The 27923-nt window shown below is 45.6% G+C and overlaps 2 protein-coding genes across 5 annotated transcripts in view; both read right to left on the bottom strand.

Moving 5' to 3' along the window:
• Window positions 1-16124, bottom strand: part of UBE2G2 (ubiquitin conjugating enzyme E2 G2) — a 46400-nt gene extending 30276 nt beyond the window's left edge. The window contains exon 1 of one of the 3 annotated variants that reach the window (XM_037830344.1): window positions 15665-16124. In XM_037830344.1, coding sequence (XP_037686272.1) covers window positions 15665-15911 — 247 coding nt within the window. In that variant the 5' untranslated portion in view covers window positions 15912-16124. The remainder of the gene's footprint in view (window positions 1-15664) is intronic. The other 2 variants (XM_037830352.1, XM_037830362.1) reach the window with 2 other exon arrangements.
• A 3299-nt stretch (window positions 16125-19423) lies between these two features.
• Window positions 19424-27718, bottom strand: SUMO3 (small ubiquitin like modifier 3). 2 transcript variants are annotated; one of them, XM_037830377.1, is made up of 4 exons: window positions 27498-27718; window positions 24755-24883; window positions 22643-22714; window positions 19424-20865 (listed from the first exon to the last, which is right to left on the bottom strand). In XM_037830377.1, the coding sequence occupies exons 1-4, from the start codon at window positions 27516-27518 to the stop codon at window positions 20737-20739; spliced, it is 351 nt and encodes a 116-aa protein (XP_037686305.1). In that variant the 5' UTR covers window positions 27519-27718; the 3' UTR covers window positions 19424-20736. The 2 variants fall into 2 exon arrangements, with proteins under 2 accessions (XP_037686305.1, XP_037686299.1); XM_037830371.1 differs by lacking the exon at window positions 27498-27718 and adding an exon at window positions 26800-27156.
• Between the last annotated feature and the right edge of the window lie 205 nt (window positions 27719-27923).

The raw sequence follows: 27923 nt of genomic DNA, 5'->3' as shown, positions 1-27923 counted from the left end.
TCCGGAGAAGCTAAGAGAGGACAAATGCCCCAAGAGCAACTGAGAGTGACATTTTTGAGGAACTGCAGCCTAGAGAGGAACGTCCTGAGAGAAAGCCATTTTCAACCCAGAACTTTGGAAGAGAAGCCAGCCATGTGCCTTCCCAGCTAACAGACGTTTTCTGGACACCACTGGCCATCCTCCAGTGAAGGTACCCGATTGCTGATGTGTTACCTTGGTCACTTTATGGCCTTAAGACTGTAACTGTGTAACCAAATAAACCTCCCTTTATAAAAGCCAACCAATCTCTGGTGTTTTGCATTCCGGCAGCATTAGCAAATTAGAACACATTCCATGTTCATGGATTGGAAGATTTAATATTTTTAAGATGTCAATACTGCCTAAAGCAATCTACAAATCCAATGCAATCCCTACAGAAATCCCAGCAGCCTTTTTTACAGAAATGGAAAAGCTGATCCTCAAATTCATATGTAATTGCAAGGGGCCCCAAATGGCTACCCTGAAAAAGAACAAAACTGGAGGACTCACACTTCCTAATTTTAAAATTTACTACAAAGCTACACTATTTAAACCAGTGTGGTGCTAGCACTAGGATAAATATTTAAACCAATGGAATAGAATTGAAAGTTCAGAGATAAATCCATACATCTGTGGCCAACTGATTTTCATCAAGGGTGACCCCTCAACAAATGGTGCTGGGAGAACTGGGTAACCATATGCATAAGAATGAATGTGGACAACCCCTTATCTCACATCATATACAAAAATTAACTGAAAATGAATCAATTACCTAAATTAAAGAATCCACACTATAAAACTCTTGGAAGAAAACATAGAGAAACACCTTCAGAAATTTGTTTTAGGCAGTGGCTCCTTAGACTTTACACCAAAAACACAGGCCTCAAAAGAAAAAATAGATAAATGGGACTTCATCAAAATTAAAAACTTTGGTGCATCAAAGGACTTTATCAAGAAAGCAAAAGGACATCTACAGAATGGGAGAAAATATTTGGAAAACACTTATGTGATAAGGGCTTAATATCCAAAATATATTAAAAACTCCTATAACTCAACAAAAAGACTTGAATAGACATTTCTCTAAAGAAGATATGCAAATGGCCAATAAACACATGAAAAGATGGCCAACATCATTAACCATCAAGGAAATGCAAATTGAAACCACAAGATATCACGTCACACCTACTAGAATGACTACTATTAAAAGAAAACCAAAAGTAACAAGTGCTGGAGAGGATGCTGAAAAACAGGAACCCTTGTACATTGTTGGTGATTCCTCAGAAAGTTAAATATAGAATTACCATATGATCTGGCAATCCCACTTCTACGTATATACCCAAAATAATTGAAACAGGAACTCAAACAGATATTTACACACCAATGTTCACAGTGGCATTATTCACAACTGCCAAAAGGTGGACAACCCAAGTGTCTATCAATAGATGAAGGGATAAACAAAATGTGGTATATCCATACAATGGAAATTTGGCCATAAAAAGGAATGACATTCTGATCCACACTACAACATGAACCTTGAAGATGCATGTTGAGTGAAATAAGCCAGACACAAAAGGATAAATATTGTATGATCTCACTTATATGAAATAAGCAGAATATGCAAATTCATAAAGTCAGAAACTAGAATACAGGTTACCAGGGACAGGGTGGCAGTAGGGTATGAGGAGTTAATGTTTAATTGGAATACAGTTTCTGTTTGGGATGATGGGAAAGTTCTAGCAACGGATGACAGTTAAGGAGACACAACTTGGTGAATGTAATTAACCACCACTGAATTGTATACGTTTGAAAGTGGATAAATGGGAAATTTTCGGTTATATGTAAGTTACTGAAAAAAAAAACAACAGAGAACTGCACATCACAAACAGTGACCCCTAATGTAAACCATGGGCTTCAGTTAATAGTACAATTGTAACACTATTGTTTCATCAATTGTAATGAAGTTTCCACACTAATGCAAAATGTTAGTAATAGGGAAAACTGCACATGATGGGGGTATATAGGGGAACTCTGTACTTTCTGCATGGTTTTTCTGTGAAGTTAAAACTGCTCTAATAAAAAGTTAATTTTAAAAAAAGAGATGTCTAGTAAACAGACAAATAAGATGATGAGTAGCCGCCGGCTGGAGAAAGGAGTCTGAAGCTCAGGAGTAGAGGTTGAAGTTGGAGATCAGAATTTGGGTGTTATCTGCATATAGAACATCTGTACCCACTGGGGACTGGAGGAGATTGTCTAGGGCGGTGGTTCCCCAGGGAAAGTATGGAAATACATGGTGCTATTTTTGGTTTTCACAACGGCAGGGGAATGCTACCGCCATTTAGTATAAATGGACCAGGAACACTTAACACCCTGTCATAACTGAGTCCTACTCAAGAAAAAAATTATTCACTTAAAATGCCAACACCTGTTGTGAAACCCTGATCTAAGAAATGAGTAAAGGTACAGAAGAGGGCTGAATGCTGTTACCAAGGATGCACTAATATTTAGAAGTGGAAAGAAGAGAAGAAAACTGCAGGAGACATTAAGCAGAGGTCAGTGAAGTAGGACAAACAAGAGCGCCCAACCCAAAAGTCAAGGGCACTAAAGGTTTCAAGGAGGGAGTAATCATGTGCTACTGAGGTCAAGTATCAGGAAGGCTGAGACTATTGAACTTGGCAAGACAGTCTTGGACCATCTCTGTTCTCTTCGTATCTCTTCACAGGAAGTAAACAGAAATAACCACAGAGCCCCACTCACCAGGCTTTACACATTCAATCCTCCGAAACTTAGTTATTCTTTGTGGCTAAAGTTGAACCATCTTATTATAAGAGAGGAAGAAGCAAACAACAGATTAAGGCAGATGGACTGTAAACTGCTGGGATGGGGGAGTGGGGGGGTGTGGGGGTACAATGTTAGTGGTAGATGAAATATGGCACCTAAGAGCAAAATACAGAAGAGGTGTAACTCTTGTTTTCATGGGAACACATGGAGGTGTTTACATGAAAAAAGAGCTGGCTTTCTTCTTCACTTGGAGTTCCCCCTTGGAACTCCCCCCTGTGACACCCTCCCTTTAGGGAGAAGGAAAGAGTGGTCTAAAAACTGCAGCTGGAGACCTGTTGTTCTAAAGCTTGAGGCTCTGCGTATCAGAGAATCATCCAGATAAATGCTAGTTTTCCTAACTGCATTATTATTCAACAGCGGCACCTACTGGTCAATAAAGAATTACAGTAAATGCGTTCAGAGAGTGAAGGGAATGTTTCTTCGACTACACTTTTTTCTTGTTGTATTTTTTGTTTCCAAAATACACATAAACAAAACATAGTTCATATTTGCTAATAAAAAAAAAAAAACTTGAAAAAGAGAACAAAATCTTAAAAGAATATCAGAGAAATTTGCAAAGACCATGCATTGCCACTGATCCCTGAGAATGTTAATTTAAGAATGTTAATTTACTGAACACATTTTTTTAAAAGTAACTTAAAAAATCAAAATGAAATGAAATATGCATTTAACCTATGACCCAGCAATTCTGCTTCTACGAATCTATCCCACAGATACACAGGAAAAAATAAGAGAAGATACATGCATAAGCCTATTTGCTTCAGGATTATATATAGTGTCAAAAAACTGGGAATGGCCCAAATATCTATTAATAGGTGACCAAATTATGATACATCTACCAATAAAGTACTCTGCAACTGTAAAGAAGAATAATGAATATCTCTATATTCTAGTATAGAATGAACTCCAGGACATATTAAGTGAAAAAGCAATGTAGACAAAGTATATATAACATGCTGTGATTATCAGGGGGCAGGGGCAACAACAAATATGCATACACATGCCTGTTTCTACATTTCTTATAAAAATGGAGAGATTAAACCACAAAATACTTAAAAGAAAAGGTTACCTATAAGGGCAAGGAGTGATAGGGTAGAAGGGACAGAGAAATAAGTTAAACTTCTTTCAATATACCTTGTTTTATAGATTTGACTTTGGGACCAGGAAAATATGTGACCTAATTATAAAAAAAAAAAATACAATTTAAAAAAAAGAGAAAAAAAAAAAACAAGCCCCCAAAAATAATTTTAAAAAAAGGAAACAAATACTTAACCGTGTGACATAACCACATGGAAGGAATTCCAAGAGACTACACAGAAAAAAGAAAAAGAAAAAAAAACAGTAATATCAATTAATTTCTAAAGTGGTACACTGGAGAGGGCAGTGATCAGCATGGATGGAGATGAGGATGGGAGAGGAGCTTGTAATGTTTAGCTTTTAACACCGTTTTGACGTCTCAACCACATGAATAATGTACATTTTAAGACTGGATGATAACTTAATTTTGAGAATCAAAGAAACTGTCCACCTGATACAAAACCTCTAATACAAAGCAGATGCATTCAATATAAGTTGACACCCAAAAATAACCCAAATATCCCCAAAGAAGTATCCTCTGCATCCATCTGTTATGGCCTCCTAGTTTTACCTTGCAGGAGATCCTGAAGAAGCTTTCCCTCTTGGGTTGGTCAAATGCCACACACGAAAGGAGGGAACTGCTCAGATCCCTGACAGGGGCTACAGCAGACAGGAGGCTGGCCTCATTCTAGTCATGACAGGAAAAGTCACAAACCAAAAACATGGTATGGCAGGGTGTATTAGTTAGGGAAACAAAACCAACAAGAGGTAACTGTAAATGTAAGATTTTATAAAAGTGTCTCATGCAACTGTGGAGATGCACGAATCCAAATTCTGTAGGGCAGGCAGCAAACTGGCAACTCCGACAAAGGTGTTCGATGAACTCCTCAGGAAACGCTTTGCTGGCTAGCTGAAGAAGTGAAGGTCCTCTCTCTCTTCCTTAAAAGTCAACTAATTGAGGAACCTAAGATAGCAGCTAGGTGAGATGGGGCAAAAAAACACTTCTATGAGAAATAATAGATAAAAACCAGAAAGTGACCCAGAACACCAGTTCCAGTGACGCACCAGCCGGACAAGGTCTGCTAAATCCACAGGGACCGTGCACTTGGTGAAACCGGGAGTCTGTGTTCTGAAACAAGTGAGTAAGCCAGCTGAATGTCCAGCAGCCATGCTGCGGTGTGGGGAAACCGTGCGTGGGTTGGCGTTTGGAGACAGACTAGTTCTTTAAAAAAAAAAAACCCGGGAGCGGGTGCAGATACAAGGCAGAGAACCGCGCAGTGAAGTGCAGCAGGAGTGGGCTGTATCAATGCCTCAGTGTCTGGTGTGGAGGACAGCCCTTCCCACATCCGCTGCTGACTGTCTCGCAGCCAGGGGCATAGAGAGGAGCCAAAAGGAGAAAGAAACCGCACCGCTTGCAGACATCTCCCCAGAGGGTTGGAGACACTCCTGCTCAGGGACAGAGCCATAATCCAGAGCCGCGCCATGAAACCCAGTACAATGGGGAGTGTTTCCTGCAGTACCATGCACATGCCACAATATCAGCTGTGGACAGCGGCCTTTAGTGCACTCACAGCTAATTGTCCCAGAGCTGGGAAGGCGGAGCTGTGTGAAAAGGGGGAAATTAACACGCCCCATTCCACCATCTTTACAGCAGGCTGGGAACACCCCTGCACGGCCCGGTGGCCTAGGGCTTCCACGGAGGGCCGGCACGCACTTGTGACATGGCACAGCCTTCCCTCAGCAGAGGTCCTGGAAGAGCACGGTTGAGAAGGGGGATCTGCTCAGAAATCCCAGGGATCCTACGCCAATAGCAACAATACCAAGGACTTGTGGGTCAGCGGCAGAGAGAATCTGTGGCAAGACAGAAATGAAGGCTTTGATTATTAAAGCCTTCGTTTGATTATTAAAGCTGCCCTGCCTCCCTAACCACCCAGACACACGCCCCACATTCTGGGCAGAGAGCATCAGCAACACACCCAAACTTGGTGCACCAACTGAACCCCACAAGAATCAGATCCCCACACACCACAAAGTTGGGGAGAACTGACTTGAGGGGTATAGGTGACTCACGGACACCATCTGCTGGTTAGCTGGAGAAAGTGTACGCCACCAAGCTGTAGATCTGACAAATTAGAGATTGGTATTTTTTATAACCTGAAAGAACCCTATCAAGTAAAGCAAATGCCAAGAGGCCAAAAACAACAGAAAATCTTAAAAGCATACGATAAAAACAGACTATATGCATAACCCAAACCCAACCACCCAAATCAAAAGATCAGAAGAGACTCAGTACTTGGAACAATTAATCAAATAACTACAGACAGACAACAAAAGCATGGCACAGGATATAAAGGACATGAAGAAGAACATGGCACAGGACATAAAGGACATAAAGAAGACCCTAGAAGAGCATAAAGAAGAAATTGCAAGAGTAAAAAAAAAACACATGATCTTATGGAAATGAAAGAAACTATTGGCCAAATTAAAAAGATTCTGAATACTCATAACACAAGATTAGAGAAAGATGAACAACGACTCAGCTTCCTTGAGGACCCCAGAATGGAAAACGAAAGAACAAAAGAAAGAATGGGGAAAAAAATAAAAAAAAAAACAAAATGGATCTCGGCGATATGATAAAATAAAACGTCCAAATTTAAGACTCATTGGTGTCCCAGAAGGGGAAGAGAAGGGTAAAGGTCTAGAAAGAGTTTTCAAAGAAATTGTTGGGGAAAACTTCCTAACCCTTCTACACAATATAAATACACAAAGCATAAATGCCCAGCGAACTCCAAATAGAATAAATCCAGATAAACCCACTCCAAGACATATTTTGATCAGACTGTCAAATACTGAAGAGGAGCAAGTTCTGAAAGCAGCAAGAGAAAAGCAATTCACCACATACAAAGGAAACAACATAAGACTAAGTAGTGACTACTCAGCGGCCACCCTGGAGGCGAGAAGGGAGTGGCATGACATATTTAAAATTCTGAGAGAGAAAAATTTCCAACCAAGAATAATTTATCCAGCAAAACTCTCCTTCAAATTTGAGGGAGAGCTTAAATTTTTCACAGACAAACAAATGCTGAGAGATTTTGCTAAAAAAAGACCTGCCTTACTTCAGATACTAAAGGGAGCCCTACCGACAGGAAAACAAAGAAAGGAGAGAGAGGTATAGAGAAATTTAACAGACATATATAGAACATTACATCCCAGGTCACCGGGACACACATTCTTCTCTAGTGATCACGGAACTTTCTCCAGAATGGACCATATGCTGGAACATAAAACAAGCCTCAATAAATTAAAAAAAAAAAAATTGAATTTGTTCAAAGCACATTCTCTGACCACAATGGAATACAAATAGAAGTCAAGAACCATCAGAGACTTGGAGAATTCACAAACACCTGGAGGGTAAAAATGAGGGGGAGATGAAAACATTCCTGGATAATCAAAAGCTGAGGGACTTCATCACAGTAGATCAGTCCTATAAGAAATGCTAAAGGGAGATGAGCAGGCTGAAAGGAAGGGACACTAAACAACTGACTGAAACTACATGAAGAAATAAAGATTTCCAGTAAAGATCACATGGTAAATATAAATACCAATTCTACTGTATTTTTGATTTGTAACTCCACTATTTACTTCCTATAGGATCTAAAGTACATAAACTGTAATGATAAATCAGTGGTTTTGGACTCAATGTAAAAAACGTAATTTTTGACAAGAACTACATAAAGGTGGGCGAATAGAGGGGTATAGGAACATAGTTCATGTGTCCTATTGAAGTTAAGCTGGTATCAAAGAAAAACTAGATTGTTATAGATTCAAGAGGTTAAATTTAAGCCCCACAGTAAACACAAAGAAAGTATCAGAGAATATGATCACAGAGATGAAAAGTAGAGTAGGGATTCCGAGAAGTGGGGGAAGGGGCAATGGGGAGTTAAGAAATAAGTGTAGGGTTTCTGTTTGGGGTGAAGGGAAATTTCTAGTAATGGACGGTGGGAAGGTGATACACTGCAACATTCTAAATGTGATTAATCCCACTAATGGAATGCTAGGGAGAGGTTGGAATGGGAAGATTTAGGTTGTATATATGTTTCCACAATTGGAGGGGAAAAAAAAAAAAGACAGTCTAAATAGATGACAATTAAATGCCAAGGATGATCCTAGATGGGATCTGAGGATGGATGAGAGGAGACTCAAAGGGACACAGATGGGACATAAGAAAAAAAAAAAAAAGGAAATATAGAATGTAAGTTTTGTATCAATGTTGAACTTCTTGCACTTCTTAGCTGTACTTAATGGGATTGCATAAAAGAATGTTCTTGTTCATAGCAAATGTGTATTTGAATTATATTTGTTCAAAGATGTGTGCAGCTTGCTCTCATATGTTCAGAAGACAGAGCAATAGATGATGGGATAATAGACAGGGAGGGAGGGAGGGAAGGAAAGAAAGAAATGGTGCTGTGACAGGATGTTAAAGTTGGTGGATCGGGGTATCGGGGGACGGGGGTCAGGGTATGCTCGAGTTCTGTGTGTGGGGTTTGTATTGTTTTTGCACCTGTTCCCTGTAAGTTTGAATTTATTTAAAAATAAAATTAAAAAAAAAAAGTCAACTGATTGGATTAAATCCAGCTGATTGAATTCTCTCATTGTAGAAGACACGCCCTTCGTTGATATAATCAGTCACTGACGCAGTCAACTGACTGATGATTTAATAAACCAGCCTTCTGGTTATTAACCAGCCACAAATGTCCTTGCAGTAATGGTTAGGCCAGTGCTTGCTTGGCCAGACACCCAGGTACCATCACCTAGCCAAGCTGACACATGAACCTAACCGTCACACAGGGTTTCTCACTTATACACCTCACTGATCTGGTTTATCTGCCCATAGAACTAGGCTTCTTTTTAAAAGTGCAGAAATATTTAAAATATTTGCCCAGTTTTCTTCTAAGAACACATTTCCTTGTATTTTCTGATGAAATGAGATGTTTAGGAGATATTTTAAACTACAGACACTGCACAAATCATGTACACAGATCCACATTCAGGAGTGAGCTACTGCTTAAGAGCCGTCTACCTCCTCAGCAGGCCTTGCCCGCTTCCTCCCAGCATCTTTCTCTGCTCGCCCACTCACCTGGAAGAGGGGGGCATGGGGAGGAAAGACACAGGCAGTGCAACGCTAAGTCACTGACTTTTCTACTAGCTCCTGTGCCCCATACCTCACTGAATCTGTGATTTAGGTAAGGTTGTTTCTGGATTTTTTTCTGCCTTGACTTTCTGCCCTGTGGAACCTTTTCCCATCTAACGCTTTCAAGGCACTAGGCCAATTTCCTGGAAAGGGCAGCATTTGGTAAAATAGTTTGCACCCAAGTATTAAGGATTTCTAGCAGCTTACCTTTCCACCCTTTCCAGTGGCAGGAAACTTTTAAGAGCTCTACTGTGGAGTGGAAGAAGCCTTTTAGTCAGGGGCATCGCCAACCATTGCATTGCCAAAGGCTGGCCTGGTCTGGTTCCCTCGCATATAAAATTGGAACCCCCAAGGTTCTTCCCATGATAAAACGCCATGGCTATATAATTCCCAGATGTGTGACCTGCATGTCCAAACCATGCAAGAGTTACAGGCAAGATGTATCCAACCTCAAAGCTTAAAATACTTTTAGTAAAATCTAAGTTTCACTTTTGCTTTTGAAAGATATTTTCTCTGGGTAAAGAATTCTAGGTTGCCAGCTTTGTATTTGGTTTTTCTGCTTTTGGTACTTTAAAGATAGACGTGCTTCACTGTTTTCTGGCTTATACCGTTTCCAGTGATGAATCTGCTGCCATCCTTATCTTTGTTCCTACATAATGTATCTTTTTTCTCTGCTTTTTAAAAATATATATATTTAATATAATTTTATTTAACAAACAGATATACACATTTTAAAAGTCAAATCATATTAAAAGGCTTGGAACAAAATACCATAATTCCATTCCACCATAACCCCCAGTCCTCCAGTTCCTTCCCCAAAGATAATCACTACCTTCTGGTATTTACACAGCTGATTTCTTATTTCTCCAAAAGAAATATAATGCAAACCACATATGTAATTTTATTTTTTTTCTTCTGTCCAAGATAATTCATCCATATCTCACATTATCATCACTTAGTTGTACAATCCTCATCACTCTTCATTTTAAACAATTCTCATGACCCAAAATGTCTCGTAGCTCTTTTCAGCCCTTACTTATTTGTCCCTAGTATTTGTGTGATACTAGTAAGGTATTCCTATTAATTATAGTCCCTAGTATGCAATAGGTAGATTTTTCTCATATACCATTCTGTTGTCAACTCTCTGTACCAGTGTCCTACTTTAGAAGTATATCATGCAAGCACCTATCCGTACTGGTAGTGCTGATCTGTGGGATACAGGTCTTTAAACAACTTCTTTCAATCGTGTTCACCTTCAATACAGCTCTGATACTTATAATCCCATTAACAAACAATCATCACACCTATCCATTCCCATACTTTTGAATTCACCATGTTTAACACATTTGAACATATTAGATTATCATTGCCCCTCCACTAACTTCTGACTATCACTAGGTCCCCAATATTCTACATTATAAAACGCTTATTTTACATTGTTCACGGAGTTCACATTATTCACTCAGCATTGTTATCTTCAAGGTTCATCCATGTTGCATTATGTTTCAGGACCTTGTTCCTCTTTACTGCTGCAAAGTATTCCATGTTGCGTATATATTGTTATATATATACCACATTTTGTTTATCTACTTGTCTGTTGAAGGACACTTGGACTGTTTCCATCTCTTGGCAATTGTGAACAATGTTGTTATGAACATTGGAGTACAAATGTCTGTTCGTGTCACTGCTTTCAAATCTTCTGGGTATATACCAAGAAGTGGAATTGCCAAATGGTAGGGTAAGTTTTCTGAGAAACTGCCAATCTGTCTTCCACAGCAGCTGTACCATTATACATTAGCACCAGCAATGAATAAGATTCCCAATTTCTCTACATCCTCTCCAGCATTTGTTTCCTGTTTGTTTAATGGCAGCCATTCTTATTAGTGTGAGATGGTATCTCATTGTGGTTTTGATTTGCATTTCCCTAACAGCTAGTGAAGATGAACATTTTTTCATGTGATTTCTAACCATTTGTATTTCCACTTCAGAAAAATACCTTTTCATATCTTCTGCCCGTTTTATAACTGGGCTATTTGTACTACTGTTGTTGAGTTGTAGGATTTTTTTTACATATGCAGGATATCAGTCCCTGAATAATGTTCTTGAATAATGCTATGAATAATGTTCAAAGCAGCATTATTTATAAGAGCCAAACCTGGAAACAATCCAAATGCATACTAAAAGGTAAACAGGTTAAACAGGTAAACAAATTGTAGTCTATCCATACAGTGGAATACTACTCAGCAATTAAAAGAGACTACTGATACAAGCAGCAACATGGATGACTTTCAATATAATTATGCTGAGTAAAAGAAGCCAGACCATAAAAAAAGGTATAATCTAATCTATAGTAACCAAAAGCAGACTGGTCATTGCCTAGAGACTAGGGACAAGGAAGGGAGGGAGGAAGCGATGGACTGAAAGAGGCAGGAGGAATCTTCTGAGGATGTTCATAGTTTTCAATGAGGTGATAGCTTCATGGGTGCACACATATATCATAACTCAAACACCGTAAACTCAGGGGCTAAAAACAACATGCATTCATCATCTAGTTTCCATGGGTCAGAAGGGTGGCACAGCACAGCTCAGGCAGTTCTCTGCTTAGCCACATAATGCCAAAAACAAGCTGTAAGCAGGGCCGAACTCCACGAGTTCAGTTCCATGCAGCGTTAAGACTGAGACCCCAGGTTCCCTGTTGGCTGTCGGCCAGCGGTCATCCTCAGCTTCTAAAGGCTGCCTGCATTCCTTGGTTCACGGTCCCTTCCTACATCTTCAAAACCAGCCCTGGCAGGTGAAGTCCCTCTCACAGTCTGAATCTCCAATGTCCCCTTCTGCCTTCCTCTTCTGCATTTTTAGGACTTATGTAATTACTAGACCTACCTGGATAATTCCAGATAATCTCCCTATATTAAGGTAAGCTGTTTAGTAATCTTAATTATATACACAGTATTGAGATCAGTGTACTAGGGTATCTTGGGAAGCCATCTTTAGAATTCTGCCTACCACACATACTCCAAAATGTCATATATTAACACAAACACACACACACACAATACACTCTGCAATGGAATTCTGGACGTCAACTGTTATTCAAGTTTTATAACTACAAACTAACTGACAATACGGTTGGAACAATGGCTAAGGCCCTTGTAAGTACAGTAAAATGGGAAATTCACTAATGTAAATATCCTTAAGAAATGAAAGTTCAACAACGCAAAAACTGGATTGAAACAGAAAGCCTGAACTTCATTCCCTATGCAGGAGTTTAACAGTTTCCTTCTCTGTAAAACTGAGAAAATAATACCTACACACAGCATAGAAACAGGGCTGGATGGACTAAAATAGGTACAGAAACACACAATGATGCCAGGAAATGGCAGGCTTTCACACATGAAGTCTCCCAGCTGGGTTTCCCATGAAAAGACAGAAAAAGAAGTCCTCCCTTACCTGGTCCTCTGATCAAAGTGAACCATCTCCTCTTCTGCCCCCCAAAAAGTCTCTACTAAAAGTATAAAGACATGTTCTTACACAAGAGAAGACAAGGAGGTCAACGGTGTTAAAACATTTATTTTAATGAGCCTACACTTGACAACAGTTTGGTTTACTCATGCCACACGTCAAATCTCCCTGTGGAGCACCACCAAAAAGGTTTAGGAATTTGAGCTGTGTGAGTATTTACCAACTATTTTTATTACATTCCTTATTTGAGCTTATTTTCAATTTTCTTCTAAAACTGGCCTCAATCTAATAATAACAATAATAATAGCAACTAACATTACTGAGAACTATTGCCAGCTATCTTGCTATGCAATATCAACTTTAATCTTCAAGATGAGGAAATTGCAGAGATGTTAAGAAACGTGGCCAAGGTCGGAACTACAAAAAAAAAAAAAAAATACAAGCAAGGTGTGCACCCAGGTCTGTAGCTCCAGATGCCACGCTACCATCTTGTCTCCACCAATTAATCAACAGGTTTCTCTAGGTGAATAGATCTTGAGTACAGCATTTTGAGTGAAGTATGCCAGAAACAAGAGGACACATGTTATAGTGCCTAATATGGACTAACTATAATATGTAAAATTTCAGAATTGAATCTTAGAGCACAGCTTATCAGGGTAACACTTATTTTAACAGTCCCTAGACTGTAAGCTCTTACAGAAGTCACATCTATTCCTGAGTTGTAATGGTTATCTCTAAATTCTGAGATGCTGAGCTCCTTCTCTGAAACTTTGCGTATGTGTGTGACACATGAGACTCAGAGCTAGATCTTGGCAACTATGAATGTCAGTATTACCCCATATGGCAACCGTTGAAAGAGCTGAAAAAGAGTTCAGAATTCAATTAGAGAATGAAGCAGATCTGGTTAGGACTAAGGCAAATCAGGCCAAAGGGTAAAGGATGATACTGACTGGGTTTATCTGTGAGACCAAGGGAGATGTTTATCTGGTGCAGGATCTATAGTTTTCGTAGCACACTAGATAATTTAACCCGTACAATCAGTTTGTTTGAACACAATAGGTGCATGGAGTTTTGAGTGGGAAGTGGGATTTGGTGAGTTTGTACAGCCTGGGGTGAAATCCCAATACAACCCAGAGTGATATGGGCAGAGAGAAAGTGTATTTGTGGGGCCCCCAAAGGAACTGCGGAGAAATGCAGAAAAGTTGGACTTCCCCACCTAGGTTGTTGCTGATTTTCTCGCAAACACCGAGGACTGCCAATTTAGTGGGCTGAGCCCTCAATGTGGGGGCTTTCCCTTGTGAGGCCTATTGCTGCAAAGGAGAGGCTAAACCTACTTATAATTGTGCCTAGGAGTCCTCCCCAGAGAGCCTCTTTGTTGCTCAGATGTGGCCTCTCTCTCTAAGCTCACTCAGCAGGTGAACTCACTACCCTCCTCCCTTCGAAAGACATGACTCCCAGGGGTGTGAATGCCCCTGGCAATGCAGGAAACGATTCCTGGGGATGAGCCTGGACCCAGTACTGTGGGACTGAGAAGATTTTCTTGACCAAAAGGGGGAAGAGAGATGAAACAAAATAAGGTTCCAGTGGCTGAGAGATTTCAAATGGAGTTGAGAGGTCATGCTGGAGGGTATTCTTATGCACTATACAGATAACACTTTTTAGTTTTTAGTGTGTTGGAATGGCTATAGGGAAATACCTGAAGCTGCCGAACTGCAACCCAGTGACCCTGATTCTTGAAAACAACTATATAACTATGCAGCTTGCATAGTGTGACTGTGTGATTGTGAAAACCTTGTGGCTCGCACTCCCTTTATCCAGTGTTTGGACAGATGAGTGGAAAAATGGGGACAAAAATCAGATGAAGAATAGGGTGGGATGGAGAGAATGGAAAGTTCTGGGTGTTCTTTTTTGCTTCTATTTTTATTTTGGAGTAAGAAAAAGATTCAACTTGATTCTAGTAATTAACGCACAACTGTATGATGGTGCTGTGTACACTGTGGATGACTGTAGGGTATGTGAATATATCTCAATTAAACTGTATTTTAAAAAAAGTAAATGAACAATGAGGGGGAGGAGGGGAACAGGATGTTTTAGATGTTCTTTTTTATTTTAATTGTTATTTTATTTTGGCACCTCCAAACAGTGGTATAACCTAATTTCTCACAACAGGCCTCTGAATTTTCTTCCAAGGAGCATTCCATTTTAAAAGGTGGCATTCAAAGTGTTTTCAGTTTTCTCATTTCTCCCTTTCCTTTCCCCCAAATATTACAAATATTTAAGTTGGTGGCTAAGAAAGCACTAAGGACATTTTCTGAATATGACCCGGGAAGAAATGACAGGTGGAACTGCTCAAAAACCCTGGTCTTTTATTAATGAGAAAGCCAAAACCGGAACTTCCACCTCATACTCATCACACTGAGCCTTTTCCCTTTTAATACACTTCATTTCTTAACTTCTCAGGAGACAATCGAGGTTTTCTTCCCCAACTTCTCACTGCATGTTTGCAGGATTGGAATTAGGGGTCCCTGTGAGTTACCAAAAAGCGCCACTAAAGAAAAACAGATTATATTGTTAAAGCAACCTAAACGACGTATGATTGTCTTCTCTCCTTTTTGTTTCTTATCTAGAATTTCTTTAGAAGCGTACATACACTAAAGAGTAGCGGGAGACACAGGAGACAGAGCATGCAGACACAACGTGCCAAAACAAAACGCATTCGCTCCTAACTCATGGGCAGGCAGCCCTGACCCAGTGTAGCACCTCTCAGCCTCGGCAGGGGAGCAGCTGGCACCGAGGCGCCCTGAACCTCCCTGGGCTCCTGCATGCCCATGCGGTAGGGTTGGGCGCGGGGCTCGGGCGCCGGGTTCTACGCTCCGGTTCGCGGCGCAGGCGGAGGCCGCAGCCGCCACGAACCACGTCCCAGCACCAGGGCCCGGCCGCGCGCGAGGCCGCGGGGCGCGGCGCCCCGGGGCCAGGAGGGCAGGGCGGGCCCCGTCGACCCGGGCCCGGGGAGCGGACGCCCCGTCGCCGAGGAAGGCCGCGGCCCGACGGCGGGGGCGAGCGCGGGGGCCCCGAACTCACGTTTGTACTCAGCCATCAGCCTCTTGAGAGCCGTCCCCGCCATCGTCCCGGCAACAGCGATTCTCCAGAGCCTCGCCTCATAAGCTCTTGTCCCTCTCGCCCCAACGCCGGGAGCAGCTTCCGGGTCGCCACCGCGGCCGGCGGAGCCCTTCCGGGTCGCGGCCTTGGCGCGTGCGCGGTCGCCGTGGAGAGAGCGGGTTTGAGGTCCAAGCGCTCGGGTCCCGAGGGATGGCGCCGGCCGCGGCATCCCCGACCCTGCGGCCCGGCGTGGGGCCCGGGAAGCGGAGCGGACGAGGCAGACCGCGCGGGCGAACCCCCGGGAGAGAGGCCGGTGCCTGCGCCAGGCCCCTGGAGGACCGCAGCAGCGGGCGCCTCCGGAGCTTCCTGGTTCCCCACCGCGTTGTGCCTGCTGTGGGCGGTCGGAGACCCCGGCCGGAGGGGCTTGTGTTCAGATCGCTTTTTTCCTCGTGCCGGGAAAATGGAGGATGGAAAGCAAAAGCTCTCCGCGAGTGTGCACGTGGCACGTCGATCCGGTCCAGAGGCGGGCACCTGCTGTCGCCACCTCGGTGGCGGGGAAGAGCCGCTGTAACTGCGGGCCCAGCCCAGGCTGACCGGGAGTGTCCGAGGGCGACACTGGACGCTCCTTTGGAATGAAACGGGTTTTAGGTTCCTAAAAAGCGAGTGGAAGATGGTGATCGTGGCGGTCGTATTCCGTGTCGGTGAGGCTGGGCTGGGAGCGGGCGTCCCAAGACCCGTCTCTGGTTCTGGATCCAGGTCGGAGCCACGAGGACGCGTGCCAGGAGGGGCCAGCTCTCCTAGTCGCCGGTCCCGCTGCCCGGCGGTGACCCCAGGGTCACCCCAGCTTTCCGGCTTCTCCGCCAGCTCCGCGTCAGGGTCTCACAGGCCCCGGGTGCTGCGCCCCGCGCTCCCGGGCCGGAGCTGCAGGAGGGTTGACCAGTAGTGACTCATCCTCCTCCTGCTCCCCTTTCGGCTCCTCGCTTCTCTAGCGGCTCCCGCAGTGTGTATCTTTTCCAAAATACTCTGAAGCGTTCTCTGATTGCCCTGCCGGGGTTGAACCGTCTGTTTATGCTTTCCAGAACCCACATCCTTCCTGGCTGGGAAGAAAGCAAACACGTTTAGTATTCTGTGGGTGGGCTCTCCAAGGGCCTGTGTGCCTTTTTGAAAGAAAACTGCTTTCATCCCCTGCCGAGACTGTTTCAATAGTCCCTTAACCTGTCTCCTTGCGTCTGTTTCCACTTTGTCTTCAACATAACAGACAGGATCCATTTAAAAGGTGAGCCGGATCAGCTTGCTGCTCGGCGCCCCGTTTTACCCAGTAGAAGCTCGTTCCCCACCATGGCTGGAATGGTCCCTCCCACGCCCACCCCCTCCTCTGACCTCTCACTTCCTCCAGCCCCCCTGGCCTCCTGGCTGCTTCTTCAAGGAGCCAGGGGTGCCCCTGACTCTCCCCAGTGCTTCCCTCCTCAGGTGTCCCTCAGTCCCCAGCCACCCATCTTTTCAAGTCTGCTCACATGCCCCACCCCCAGCCCAAACCCTGTACCTCATTTTTTTTCCACACCTATCCTATGTACCATGTGTCATATAATTTACTACACAATGTGTCATATAATTTAATAGCATATTATATAATTTACTTATTTATTATATTTATTGTCAGACTCCTCTAACTAGAAACACATCCCATGAGGGCAGGAGTCTTGGCTCATGTGTTCCCGGATGCAGCCTCGGCCCCTGGAATGGCACCCTGACAGGCATGCTCTCACTAAGTCTTTGTGGAGTTGAATGAAATTTAACAACGGAAACACAAGGATGCGTATTTTTGAGTAGTAGCACCACAAAATCTGAATCCAAGACTCCCTTCACATGACCACGGTGCTTTATAAAATGACAGGGTAGTCAGCATCCCTTAGAGAGTTTGAGAGAGCTAACCTCCTCATGGAGGGCCCTCTCCCTGTGGTTACAAACTGCACCCCCGTTCCTTAAGCCAGGCTGCAGGCCCTTTCTTCTGATCACCAGGGGGCCAGAGGGTGCTATTGACACTGCTACAAAAGGGAAACAGCTCCACTCGTGCAGGTGGGTGGTTGTGGGTGATGATCAGTATCAGCATGTGCTCCACATCGAGGGCACCGCAGGCTGGAAGTTTTCCTCATTGAATCAGTCTTTTCCAGACATTTTCTAACTCATTGTAGAGCATTATGTGTTCAACTATTATTTTAGGAAATGTGGTTTATAGCTTGTATCAGGATTAGGTTCAGCATCAGGTGACAGAAATCCAATGTATGAGTTGCTTCAACAAGATGGAAAATTCTCACCTAGAGGTGGTTGTCATGGGGGCCTGCTCTCCAGGGAACCAGGTTTCTCTCTTGTCCTCTACCCTCAACACGTCTTTCTCTTCCTAGGCCAGTTATTTGTTCTTTTACTGAAACTCAAATCTTAACTGGGTATCCTGTGTTTTATTTGCCAAACCTGCCAGCTCTCAAGTCGGACCAGTCGGTACTGGTTGCGGAAGTGCTGAGTTGCAAGTGTCTGAAACTTAAATGTTTTTTCTAAGCAACACACATGTGGGAAGCCAGTGAGTGCAGAGTAAAATTAGTCTTTTATATCCTTGACAACTAAAGTTCTGAAGTATAAAAAGGATCTCAGCTAAGCCCATGTTATATGGTATGGCTTTAATAGAAGCTTGTTTCTCAGACGGTAGCAGACAACTGTCCCATCTGCCTAGGACTTCCAGTGCTAAAACCGGGACAGTCCCAGCCGGGACCTGAGGCACAGGTAACAGGATAAATCGCGCATCTCTCTTCCTAAAGTGTCAATCTAACCAAAAGATTCTGGGAGTTAGGTTTATGTAATTTAATTTTTAAAAAATATTTAATACCAATGGATTTATTATTCCAAATGCAGAATTTGCTTGAATTTCTAAGATAAAAGACAACTTCAAGGACATATCCCTTCTCTTTCCTCTCCTGTTGAGTGTCTTTGGGTGAAAATTCAAGCGGCATTGCTCTAATGTACCCAAATAAATTCTTAACCCATTATTCTTTTCTAACTTAAGGCATCTGGGCACACCTCTCCTTATGTGTTCCTGGATTCTTTCCATCCCTTTATTTCCCCATCCTATCTAGGGCACCTGGTGATCGATGTACTTTAATCCATATGCTTTTGCTGATGTGTGTGAATCAAGTGCCAGAGTGGATGTGCTTGCTGTCCCTGGCTGCCCTAACCTTTCGACACTCACCTTAATGGACCAACTAAAACAGCTCATACATTTTCCACCCTTCTTTTGTCACAGCAGAGTATGTGGAGATTCCCGAAGTCAAATTAATATCAATTCACTTTTTCAAGTAAATGAGGAGGTTGCCAACTGCACAAAGTCATCTTCAAACACTAGAAAAATTGAGAAGCCCCAAGACTGAAGCCCAGATTTACCTGCCTCTAAAATCCACCCTCTCTGTCTGCACTAAACCCAGGACAGGAAAAGGAGGTTTCATCATCACACCAGTTCAGATCAACCAAGCAGAGCTCTGGTGAGGAGTGAGAGGCTGCACCGCTCAGCAGGGAAAACGCTGGGCCCCATCACTAGTCCAGCAGGGCGGGGAGAGGAGCCGTCGGGGAGCAGCCCCTCACCAGCACCTGGCTTCTCCATCAGCTCCTGTGGCCCTCGCTGCGTGGTGGACACAAACACCGAACTGTGACAGATGGGGCCCAACCCTCAAATGCAGCGTTTAACAGAAGCCAAGAGACAGAATACCAAACTATATTTACTGTTTACAGTAGTAAAGGACAACAAATAATGTACAAATTGGTGAATAAACACAACAGAGCCAACAAAATGCCCCACCCTAGCCCGTACAGCAAAATGCCAAGGAAATGAAGACATTTGCAGCAAGATTTCAAGCAGGCAAGAGATGATCGGTCATGGTCCAACCGCTCAGGTGACTATAAAAAAGGCAGAGAATGGCCGTCAGGCAGCAGTGGATCCTGACTGAAGGACAACAGGCAGAACTGTGGAAATTTTTAATTGGCATAGATCCCAAAATATTTCACACAACTGAAATCACCGCACTAACGCATAAATTGAATACATATTTGGAAAGCAGCAGAGCAAAGGTCCTTGAGATCCAGGAGAGTAACATGAAGTCATCTTCCCACAGGTCTCGTTTTTAACCACACTTTGAATAGCTCTTTTACACGACGACATAACTGCAAATTCAGTAATACTTAATCTTAGTTTTTTATATATAGACCATAATTACTCATCAGAAGCAACTACTAGAAGAAATCTGAGGCCACAATACTATTACCAAATGAAAACTGTGGTAATTATTTTCTTCCATATTAAAAAAGGGGGGAAAGCCAATTTAGCCATGCCAGTTGTTGCCCGATATGCCGAGCAGTTGGTGGTGGGAGTCCTGGGCCTCAAAACCCGGGCGGGGCTCAAGGAGCAGGGGATGCTCGGGGCCATATTACTGAAGGACTCGGTTATTTTCCTCCTTTTACCTTTTAAGAAGCAATCCAATATTTTCTCTTCAACTTTACCATACTCTGTGACAAAAACTTAAATTTGCAATATATTTAGCATTTTAATAACAAACAGTAAGTCAAATGTTGCCTTCTATCCCCATCAACCCCCCAAAACTTGTCCAACAGGAACCCCCCCCCGGAGGACACAAGTTGGCCACACAATTACAAAAGGGGGGGGGCACTGCAGCACCTGGGCATAAGATCGCCATCCACAGACTAAAAGTGGACATTCAGGTCAACAAGTTTGAGGGGAAAATGGTATAAGAGGAGAAAAAAATAAAAACAAAAACCCAAAAAACCTGGCAACTGATTTTACCTAAACAAAGATAACAATTCTTGTTGGCCCAATTTAAGATGTAGATTAATCCCTGCAGATAGAGTTTTGAGTTGCACTCACAGTGCATCAGAGAGAGAGGAAAATAATTTTGGTGAGTGTCCTTGAGTTTCTGCAGACTCCTTTGTGATTGGCATGTTCACGTGTTTACTTAGAGCAAATGCAAGGAGAGATGACACGTGTGGCGGTGGTGCTTCTAGACGCCACGTCCCCAGAGGCCCAGGGCCCCAGGCGCTGCCCCCGTCTGCTGCTGAAGCCCGTCGCCGGCCTCTCCGCCCGTCTGCTGCTGGAACACATCAATGGTGTCCTCGTCCTCCATCTCCAGCTGGGAACGTCATGACAAGCACAGTGGGAGAGGGGGAGGCTTGTTAAGTTTTCTCATCATCATGGGAACGGAAAACGCAAGATTGAACAGCAGTTAATGCAAATGTGCCCCTTCCAATAGAGAGCACCACCCTGAGCACACCTTGCTTTTGGAATCCCTCCCATATAAGTAACATGCAAGAAAAGATGTCTAGTTTTGCACTTACAATAAACCCTATTTATTCACCACATTTCCCCTAACAAAACTCAAAAGAATCTTCAAAAGCAAAGAACTGTAACTGATAAAGAGAAAACCTGGGTTTCATTACAAAAGAAACTTGAGACATATAAAATTTTTACTGAAAATTAGGCAACATAAGATTCCACTGCCAAGTGAGACGGGGACAACTAAGGACAAGATGCCAACTGGCATGGCAAATCCTAAGGACCAATGGGAGCCCACTGAGCAGAGATGGCACTTCAGTCAGTCGTATGTATGACCTTCCACCAAACCAAAATGCAGGCGATGGGGCTCCCTGCCGGCTTCCCTCCTCTGCTTCTCCTCCTTTTCCAAAGGCCAGACCAGAGGTGGTACACACACTGCCCTCGAGTCTCCTTTTCTGACACCAAGGGGCACAAAAACATGTACCCTGACCTCTCTCCATCCTCTGCCAGTTCAGACAGATTAACCAAGGCTGGAAGCAGCCATGTGTCCCAGAAATCACCTCCGCACTGCACAGAGAACCAGCCTGGACTCGCCACTGCCCTCGCTCTGCAGACAGCGTGGCCATGGAGCACAGAGGCCAGAGAGCCCTGACTCACAAGGCAGGTGACCTCATTTGACCTGTGGAGTTCTCTCTGCTCCTCTGACCTGCCCTTCAACCCCCAGCTGGAGCCCCATCGACTCCACAAGGCCTTTCCCCACACTGCTCGCCCCAGGCAGCCCTTCTCGTAAATCCACACACGCAGCTCACCACCCTGGTTTACAGAGTATGATTTCCTATGTGGATAGAAAGAAAACCTCTTTATATAGAGCCCCTTACAGTTTTGCAAAAACAGGTTTTCCCAATGAACTTCCCAATTGATTCTCACAATTTTGTAAAAGAGACACTTATTAGCTCCATTTTACAGAGAAACCAAACAGACTCAGAGATGAAGGGACTTGCAACACAAGGTCACCAGTTGAGAAATGACAAGAGCTGCAACTTTAGCCTGTATTGCCAGGTCCAAAGCCCTTGTCACTACTGCATGACATACAATTCTCAGATATCTTGGGTGTCGTGAGTCTGTACTTCAGAGAGACTAAGTGACGGATAATGACGTGGAAAATGCATTCCCCTTTCCACCCATGGAACGTGGGCCTAAATGCTTACGGGCACGAGAATCAAGCCGAAACTTTAGTTACAACCTGACTCAAACTGCAAACCAACTGTCTAGGCAGCGGAGGGGAGGCACTTCTGCGTCGTCATTTGTGGCTGCCAGGCCTGTCCCGGAAGTCACTCGGGGGGGACATCTCCCTCAGCGTCACCACGGAGGCTCAACCCAGAACCTAAGCTCTGATCTTCAAATACAAAGAGTGATGTCTGATAAAGTATATCCTTCTCATTTGGAAACTTTAATTTCAAGATTAAAAAATGAAATAATCTAATAATTAAAATGATTAAGAAAAAGTAAAGTATTCAGTATGTGAATCAACCAACAATTCTCAAATGAGTATTTTAAACGGCAATTATTCAAATGCAAATCAGAAGTAACCGTTGGATATAAATTACACTAAAACATACCGTCTGTTTTCATACCTGTGCTGGGGTATCTGTTTCATTAATTGGTTGCCCATCAAACCTGAATCTAATCTGTCTCATTGACAAGCCCTGAAAAGAAAAAGCAATAGTTAAATATTTCCAGATAATACAGCTTAATTCACAAAATCAAATATTTATATCAAAATATCAAAATTCCAAACGTATGGATGTACACGTTCAGAAAGCCCTTCTCTAATACCTTCCACTGACTAGTCCCTTCCCTTCCCCGGCCTGATTCCTCCCTCTAGCTGCCCTCCAGCTGCCAAGCAGCATGGCTACACTGTTGGAACCACCGCTTCCCCCCTTCAGAAAATTCTCAAAGAGAAAACGGGCCAGGTGAAAACGAGGGCTGTGGAAAGGAAGGCTGCACGAACTGGATGTCTGCATAAAAGCAGGGGCGATGCTTCAGGCCTTGAGCAGGCAGCAGGCGGAGATGTGTACACTGCAGCTAAAAAGGAGGGTGTGCAGCCTTTCTGCATCCCCAGGGGAATGCGTGAGCGTCATCTCGGCATGTCAACATTTCACTGAAAAAGCTGTTCTGATTTCACAGACACAGGACAGATGGCCAGAGACCATGTCTCTCTGCTCCCTCCTGCAGCTCTGCGGCGACAGCTGCGCAGTCTCCAAAGCCATGGGTCCAGCTGGAGCCAAGGGAGCAGGGCTCCACGAGGGATGCTGAGAAAAGCAGGACGTGCCTTGCTATGTGGAGGGCATCAGGCACAGTGGAGGCTGCAGGGATGAGGCATTAGTAACAGACACCTAGAAAGTTACACAAACACCAAGCAGAACAGACACAGACACAAACTTCTCCAAGAATAAGGTGGAGTGAGGTGTGCACTGGGCTCAGCATGAGCAGTGCTTACACAGCCACAATGTCATTAACTGCCCTGGAGCAGGGGAAAGAAAGTGTGCAAACGAGAAGGGTGTGCATCGATGGTGTATGGAGGTATCAGGGAACTAAATTAGCTTATATATCACAGATGAAAATAACAACAAAAACTGAAAAATATGAAAAGATGGAGGTAATAAGAATGCTATTTGCCACTAAAGAGTGAAAGAAAGTTAAAGGGGTTGATAGTGATTGCCTCTGAAGACAGGATTTGAAGAATGGGAAGGAAAAACAGGAAGGCATGTGAGTGTTTTACCCTATTTTTTTTTTAAAAAGGGGAAAAACAAACCCAAAGGCAAGAATGGCCACCACCAGGACAGCAACACACGAGGGTGCTTGCAAAGCACCGAGTAAAGATGGCATCATGGCCCCAAGTGCCTTGTGTCTTAATATGCTATTTCCCACTAAAAGAACAGGGCTCCCTGGAGAACAAGCAGACCCAGCCCTGGGGCAGGAAATGCCAAATCGCAGCCCGGGTCATCCTGTCACACCAGGCAGCAGCAAAGCACCAAAGGTCACTGGGATCAAGAGCCCCATGTGCCAGAGACGAGTCCATTTGAGCCATGCGAAGACTGAAGCACAACTAGGTTTTAATCCATGAATTCCTAATGACCCTAAAAATAACAAATCTAACTGGTCACTGCTGCAAGATGATAATGAATCAACTCATTATTTTGAAAACTTAATGAGTCTTGTCTTTCCTAAATAAAATGACCCCTGGAAGACCAAACTGTCAAGGACAGCCATCTCTTCACAGACGCAGTCCAGCAGCTCCGTGATGGGAGGAATAACAGAACTGAAGGAGAACTCACCAGTCTGCAACCTCTGATGAATCAACAGCCCCCAGAGCTGGTCACCATCAGCAGGAGATATCCCCAGACATCACCTGCCAACTCGTGGAAGGCGGGCCACCACCCACCTGCCCTGCTGAACTTGAGTCCAACCAAGCCCTCAGATCCAGCTGTCAATTTGCAGGGACACAAGTACAGAGAAACAGGCTCAAGACATTCAGGGACGCAACCTGCAGGACCCAGACTGAGGGCACGTCTACAAGACAAGAGGTGGTGCCATCTACCTGCTGAAGAACTAGCTTGAGTGTGGAGAGACAGGTGCTGACCAAGGGCAGCGTGGGGATGGCACCCGGCTGCCGAATGACACACACACGGGTGTCTACAAGATAACTGGAAATCTCAACCCCGCGTGGTATCTGATGCCGTCACCTGTCTCTCGCAGTACGCCTTCATCAGCTTGCTCAAAGGAGTGTGCCTCTTGATTTTGAACTGGACGACTGACCCATCCTGCCCAGCCACTTTCAGATTGATGTGGTCGTTCTCTGTCTTTACTCCCTCCTGCAAAACAGAAGTGAAACTGGGCCTCAAAAACCATTCACCAGATACCACAATTTTATTTTAGTTTTAGTCTTTAGGTAATTGTTGTTTGATTTTTAAGTCATTAAAACTGACCTAATTCTTAAAATCTTCCACCAATTCAGAGTAGCTCATATGACTCTTTATTTTTACACAACTTATTTTTAACTTGTTAAGCATCCATGTGTAAAGGAGTATATACTAAATGCAACGGAAGTTTACAGAGTTCTTCTCACAGGTTGTTAATGGAAAGAAAAAATCCATATATTAAATCTAGGAATAAATTTAGAGAAAGTTCTTGTTTTTAAAAGTACTCATGAAATCAGTAAAAACACATGTTCACAGGTAAAATATACTTATATATGACTGGTAAAATAGAACAAAAAGAAAACCAAAAATGTTGTGGTTAAAAGAACGCTAGGAAAAGGTATCCTGCAGTAATTTTGTCCAGAAGCTTTCACCGTGTTATTAGTCTGCAGCCCCATCTCGCTGTACTGGAAACAAGCACTGAGAGCAAAGCCGTCCTCCATGCAGTTTCTCATTTAAACTGTTCTATCTGAACAGTAATAATTCATGACATATATCTTTACATAATTCCTGACAATGTCAAAACAACTGGACAATAACATAATTGGGATGTCTCGTTGCCTGGAAACACATTTTGAATAGACGGAAGAGGCTTAGGTTAAGGAGCAGTGGGCCATCTTCCAGGCAGCTCAACCTGAAAAGGAAGCGAGGTCCTGGAAGTATTTTTAAAGCTCTGAGTAAGACCCCTGTGGTTCTCCCCACAGGGTGGGTTATAGTGGGTTCCGAAAGTACAGTGTCACCTCAGGTATCTGCACTGTTTGGGATTTAAGGGATCTATAAAAATCATTCATGTTTCAACAAAATGATGAAAGCTGACTCCTCTGAATCAATCTGAAAATAAACTCTTGCTGGAAATCTGAACTGTATCGTGTGCTCTCTCCTGGCGTGTCCCAGGAAGGTGCAGACCTGGGGGAGCTGGTCCCCGGGCGCGAGCTGAGACCTGAAGGAAGGAGTCTAGATTCCTCTCAGGTCCAGGTCTCCCTTCTCTTCACTGGTTCCTCCTCTCCATTCCTGGCTAAGGGACCCAGCTAATCTGTCCCCGCTGTGCCTAAAACAGGGGCATGGGCGCACAGGCTCGCCAGGGGGCGAAATCCCAAAACTGCACTCGGGCTCAGTGGTTGCTGTGTTCCCGGCCACCCTGGGTTGGCAGGTGGCTCTGTCCCTGGAGACCTGGAGACAACAGTCTGTCCCAAACCACTGGGGAGTTCCTGGTAAACAATGAACTTGGGAGTAAATACATATATACCACACACACACACCCCCATAATGAAACTCTAAAAACGAGTGCAATTCTCCTTGGTCAATTCCCTGCCAGAGTCCCCCAGGGTTCAGCAGAAATTGGCGTTCCAACTGACCCAAAAACCTTTTCCTTCCCGCTCGCCCCGCAGCCCCAGCCAGGAGAGCTGCCCTGTCTGAGCAGGGGTGGGCGTCAAGAATGGGGCCTGCCGGCAATAACATCGTTTTGTAAAAACGTAAAGCAAAAATCTATTCCAATGAAATGGACATGGAAGTCGGCCACATGGCAGAAGTGCCAGGAGCCCTGGGCCATGGAGCCCACGTGCATTTCGTGGTACCTGAAGGTCCCAGTTGGCCTGGACCAACCAGGCGCAGATGGAGCGCCCGGGCTCTTCACTGTGCTGGAATCTGGTAAAAAGCCAAGGCCACTCCAAGTGCAGTGGTCGGAGGACCTCTCCCTGGAGTGGGCCGCTTACTGCGTCCCAGGGTCGCAGAGGCCCAGGGAGGTCAGCGACTGCCAGCAAGCGGGCTGGGGCCCACACCTGAGGCCGCGGCGGGGGAGCGGCGGGGCCCACCTGAGGGCGGCATTCGGCAAAGGGCCCACCCGGGGGCCGCGAGGGGCCGGAAGGCGGCCCGACGCCCAGGGCGCGCCGGCGGTTGGGGGCCGCAGCACTGTGCCCGGGGCGCGCCCCGCGGGGGCCTCGCCCGATCTGTCCAGGCCACGGTCCAGGGCTGCCCTCGCGGCAGGCGACGCTGGGGACTGCGGGAGGCACCGCCAGGCCCGACCCGCGGGCGACGCGCTCCCGAGGGCCCGGGCGTGCGGGAGAAGGGGGTTCCCGGCGGGCCCCGAGGTCGGCGAACGACGGCGAGAAGAGACCCATCCCGTACCCCAAGTCCGCGGGCCCGACCAGGCCGCCCGGAACCCGCGCCAGGCTCCGCCCCCCTCCCCGCCCACGCCCGGGCCACGCCCACGCCCGCCCCACGCGGCGGCGCCAGCCAACGTGGGCGGGGCTGGGGGCGCGGGGCGGGGCCAGGCGGGGGCGGAGCCCCAGGCGGGGGCGGGCGCGCCGCGGGGGGAGGGGAGCGGGCCGGCGGGGGCCGCGCGGGGGAGGCCGCGGGTCGGGCCTGGAGGCGCGGGGCCGGGGGGCGCCGTCGCCCCGCAGGCCCGGAGGAGCGCGCCCGCCCGGCCGCAGACGGCGCCCCGAGCGCCCGAGATGGCGGCGCGGGGGCCGAGGCGAGCGCGGGAAGCCGGCCCCGCCGTCCCGGCGCTTACCTTGGGCTTCTCCTCGGACATGGCTGCGGGCGGCGGCGGCGGGAAGCAGGGGCAGCGCGCAGCGGGCGAGTCACGCTCTCGGCCCCGCCGCTCTCCCGCCGCAACTGCTCGCGGGGCCGCGCTTTGCCCCCCAAATCTCGGCCCGCCGATTGGCCAGCGCGGGGTCACGTGGCGGGAGCGCGTGCACGAGGCGCGCGCCCAGGGCGTCGGCCGCGCGCTCGGCCCGGGACGTGGTTCCCGGCGGTTGGAAATGCGTCACGGGCGGGGCGGCCGCGCGCCCGGGCCCCTCCCCCACCGCTCCGGCCCCCGGCCGCCCCCCCCTGCCCCGCGCCGCGCGGCTGCGCAGAGCCCGCCCCGAGGGCAGCGGGGGCGTCCCCGGGAGCCGAGCCCCGGGCCGGTCCCATCGGGGCCAGGGCCGCTGCCGTC

Source organism: Choloepus didactylus, chromosome 1 (assembly GCF_015220235.1).
Source record: "Choloepus didactylus isolate mChoDid1 chromosome 1, mChoDid1.pri, whole genome shotgun sequence".
NCBI classification, from domain to species: domain Eukaryota; kingdom Metazoa; phylum Chordata; class Mammalia; order Pilosa; family Megalonychidae; genus Choloepus; species Choloepus didactylus.
Note: the sequence above shows the minus strand (reverse complement) of the source record. Positions and strands in the feature narration are given on the sequence as shown.

Coding starts and splice junctions, on each gene's coding strand:
- SUMO3 (XM_037830371.1), bottom strand. CDS start 27,105: ATGGGTCTCTTCTCGCCGTCGTTCGCCGACCTCGGGGCCCGCCGGGAA. Junction 24,884..26,799: donor TTGCCGAATGCCGCCCTCAG/GTGGGCCCCGCC, acceptor TCTGTTTTGCAG/GAGGGAGTAAAGACAGAGAA. Junction 22,715..24,754: donor AGGCGTACTGCGAGAGACAG/GTGACGGCATCA, acceptor TTTTCTTTTCAG/GGCTTGTCAATGAGACAGAT.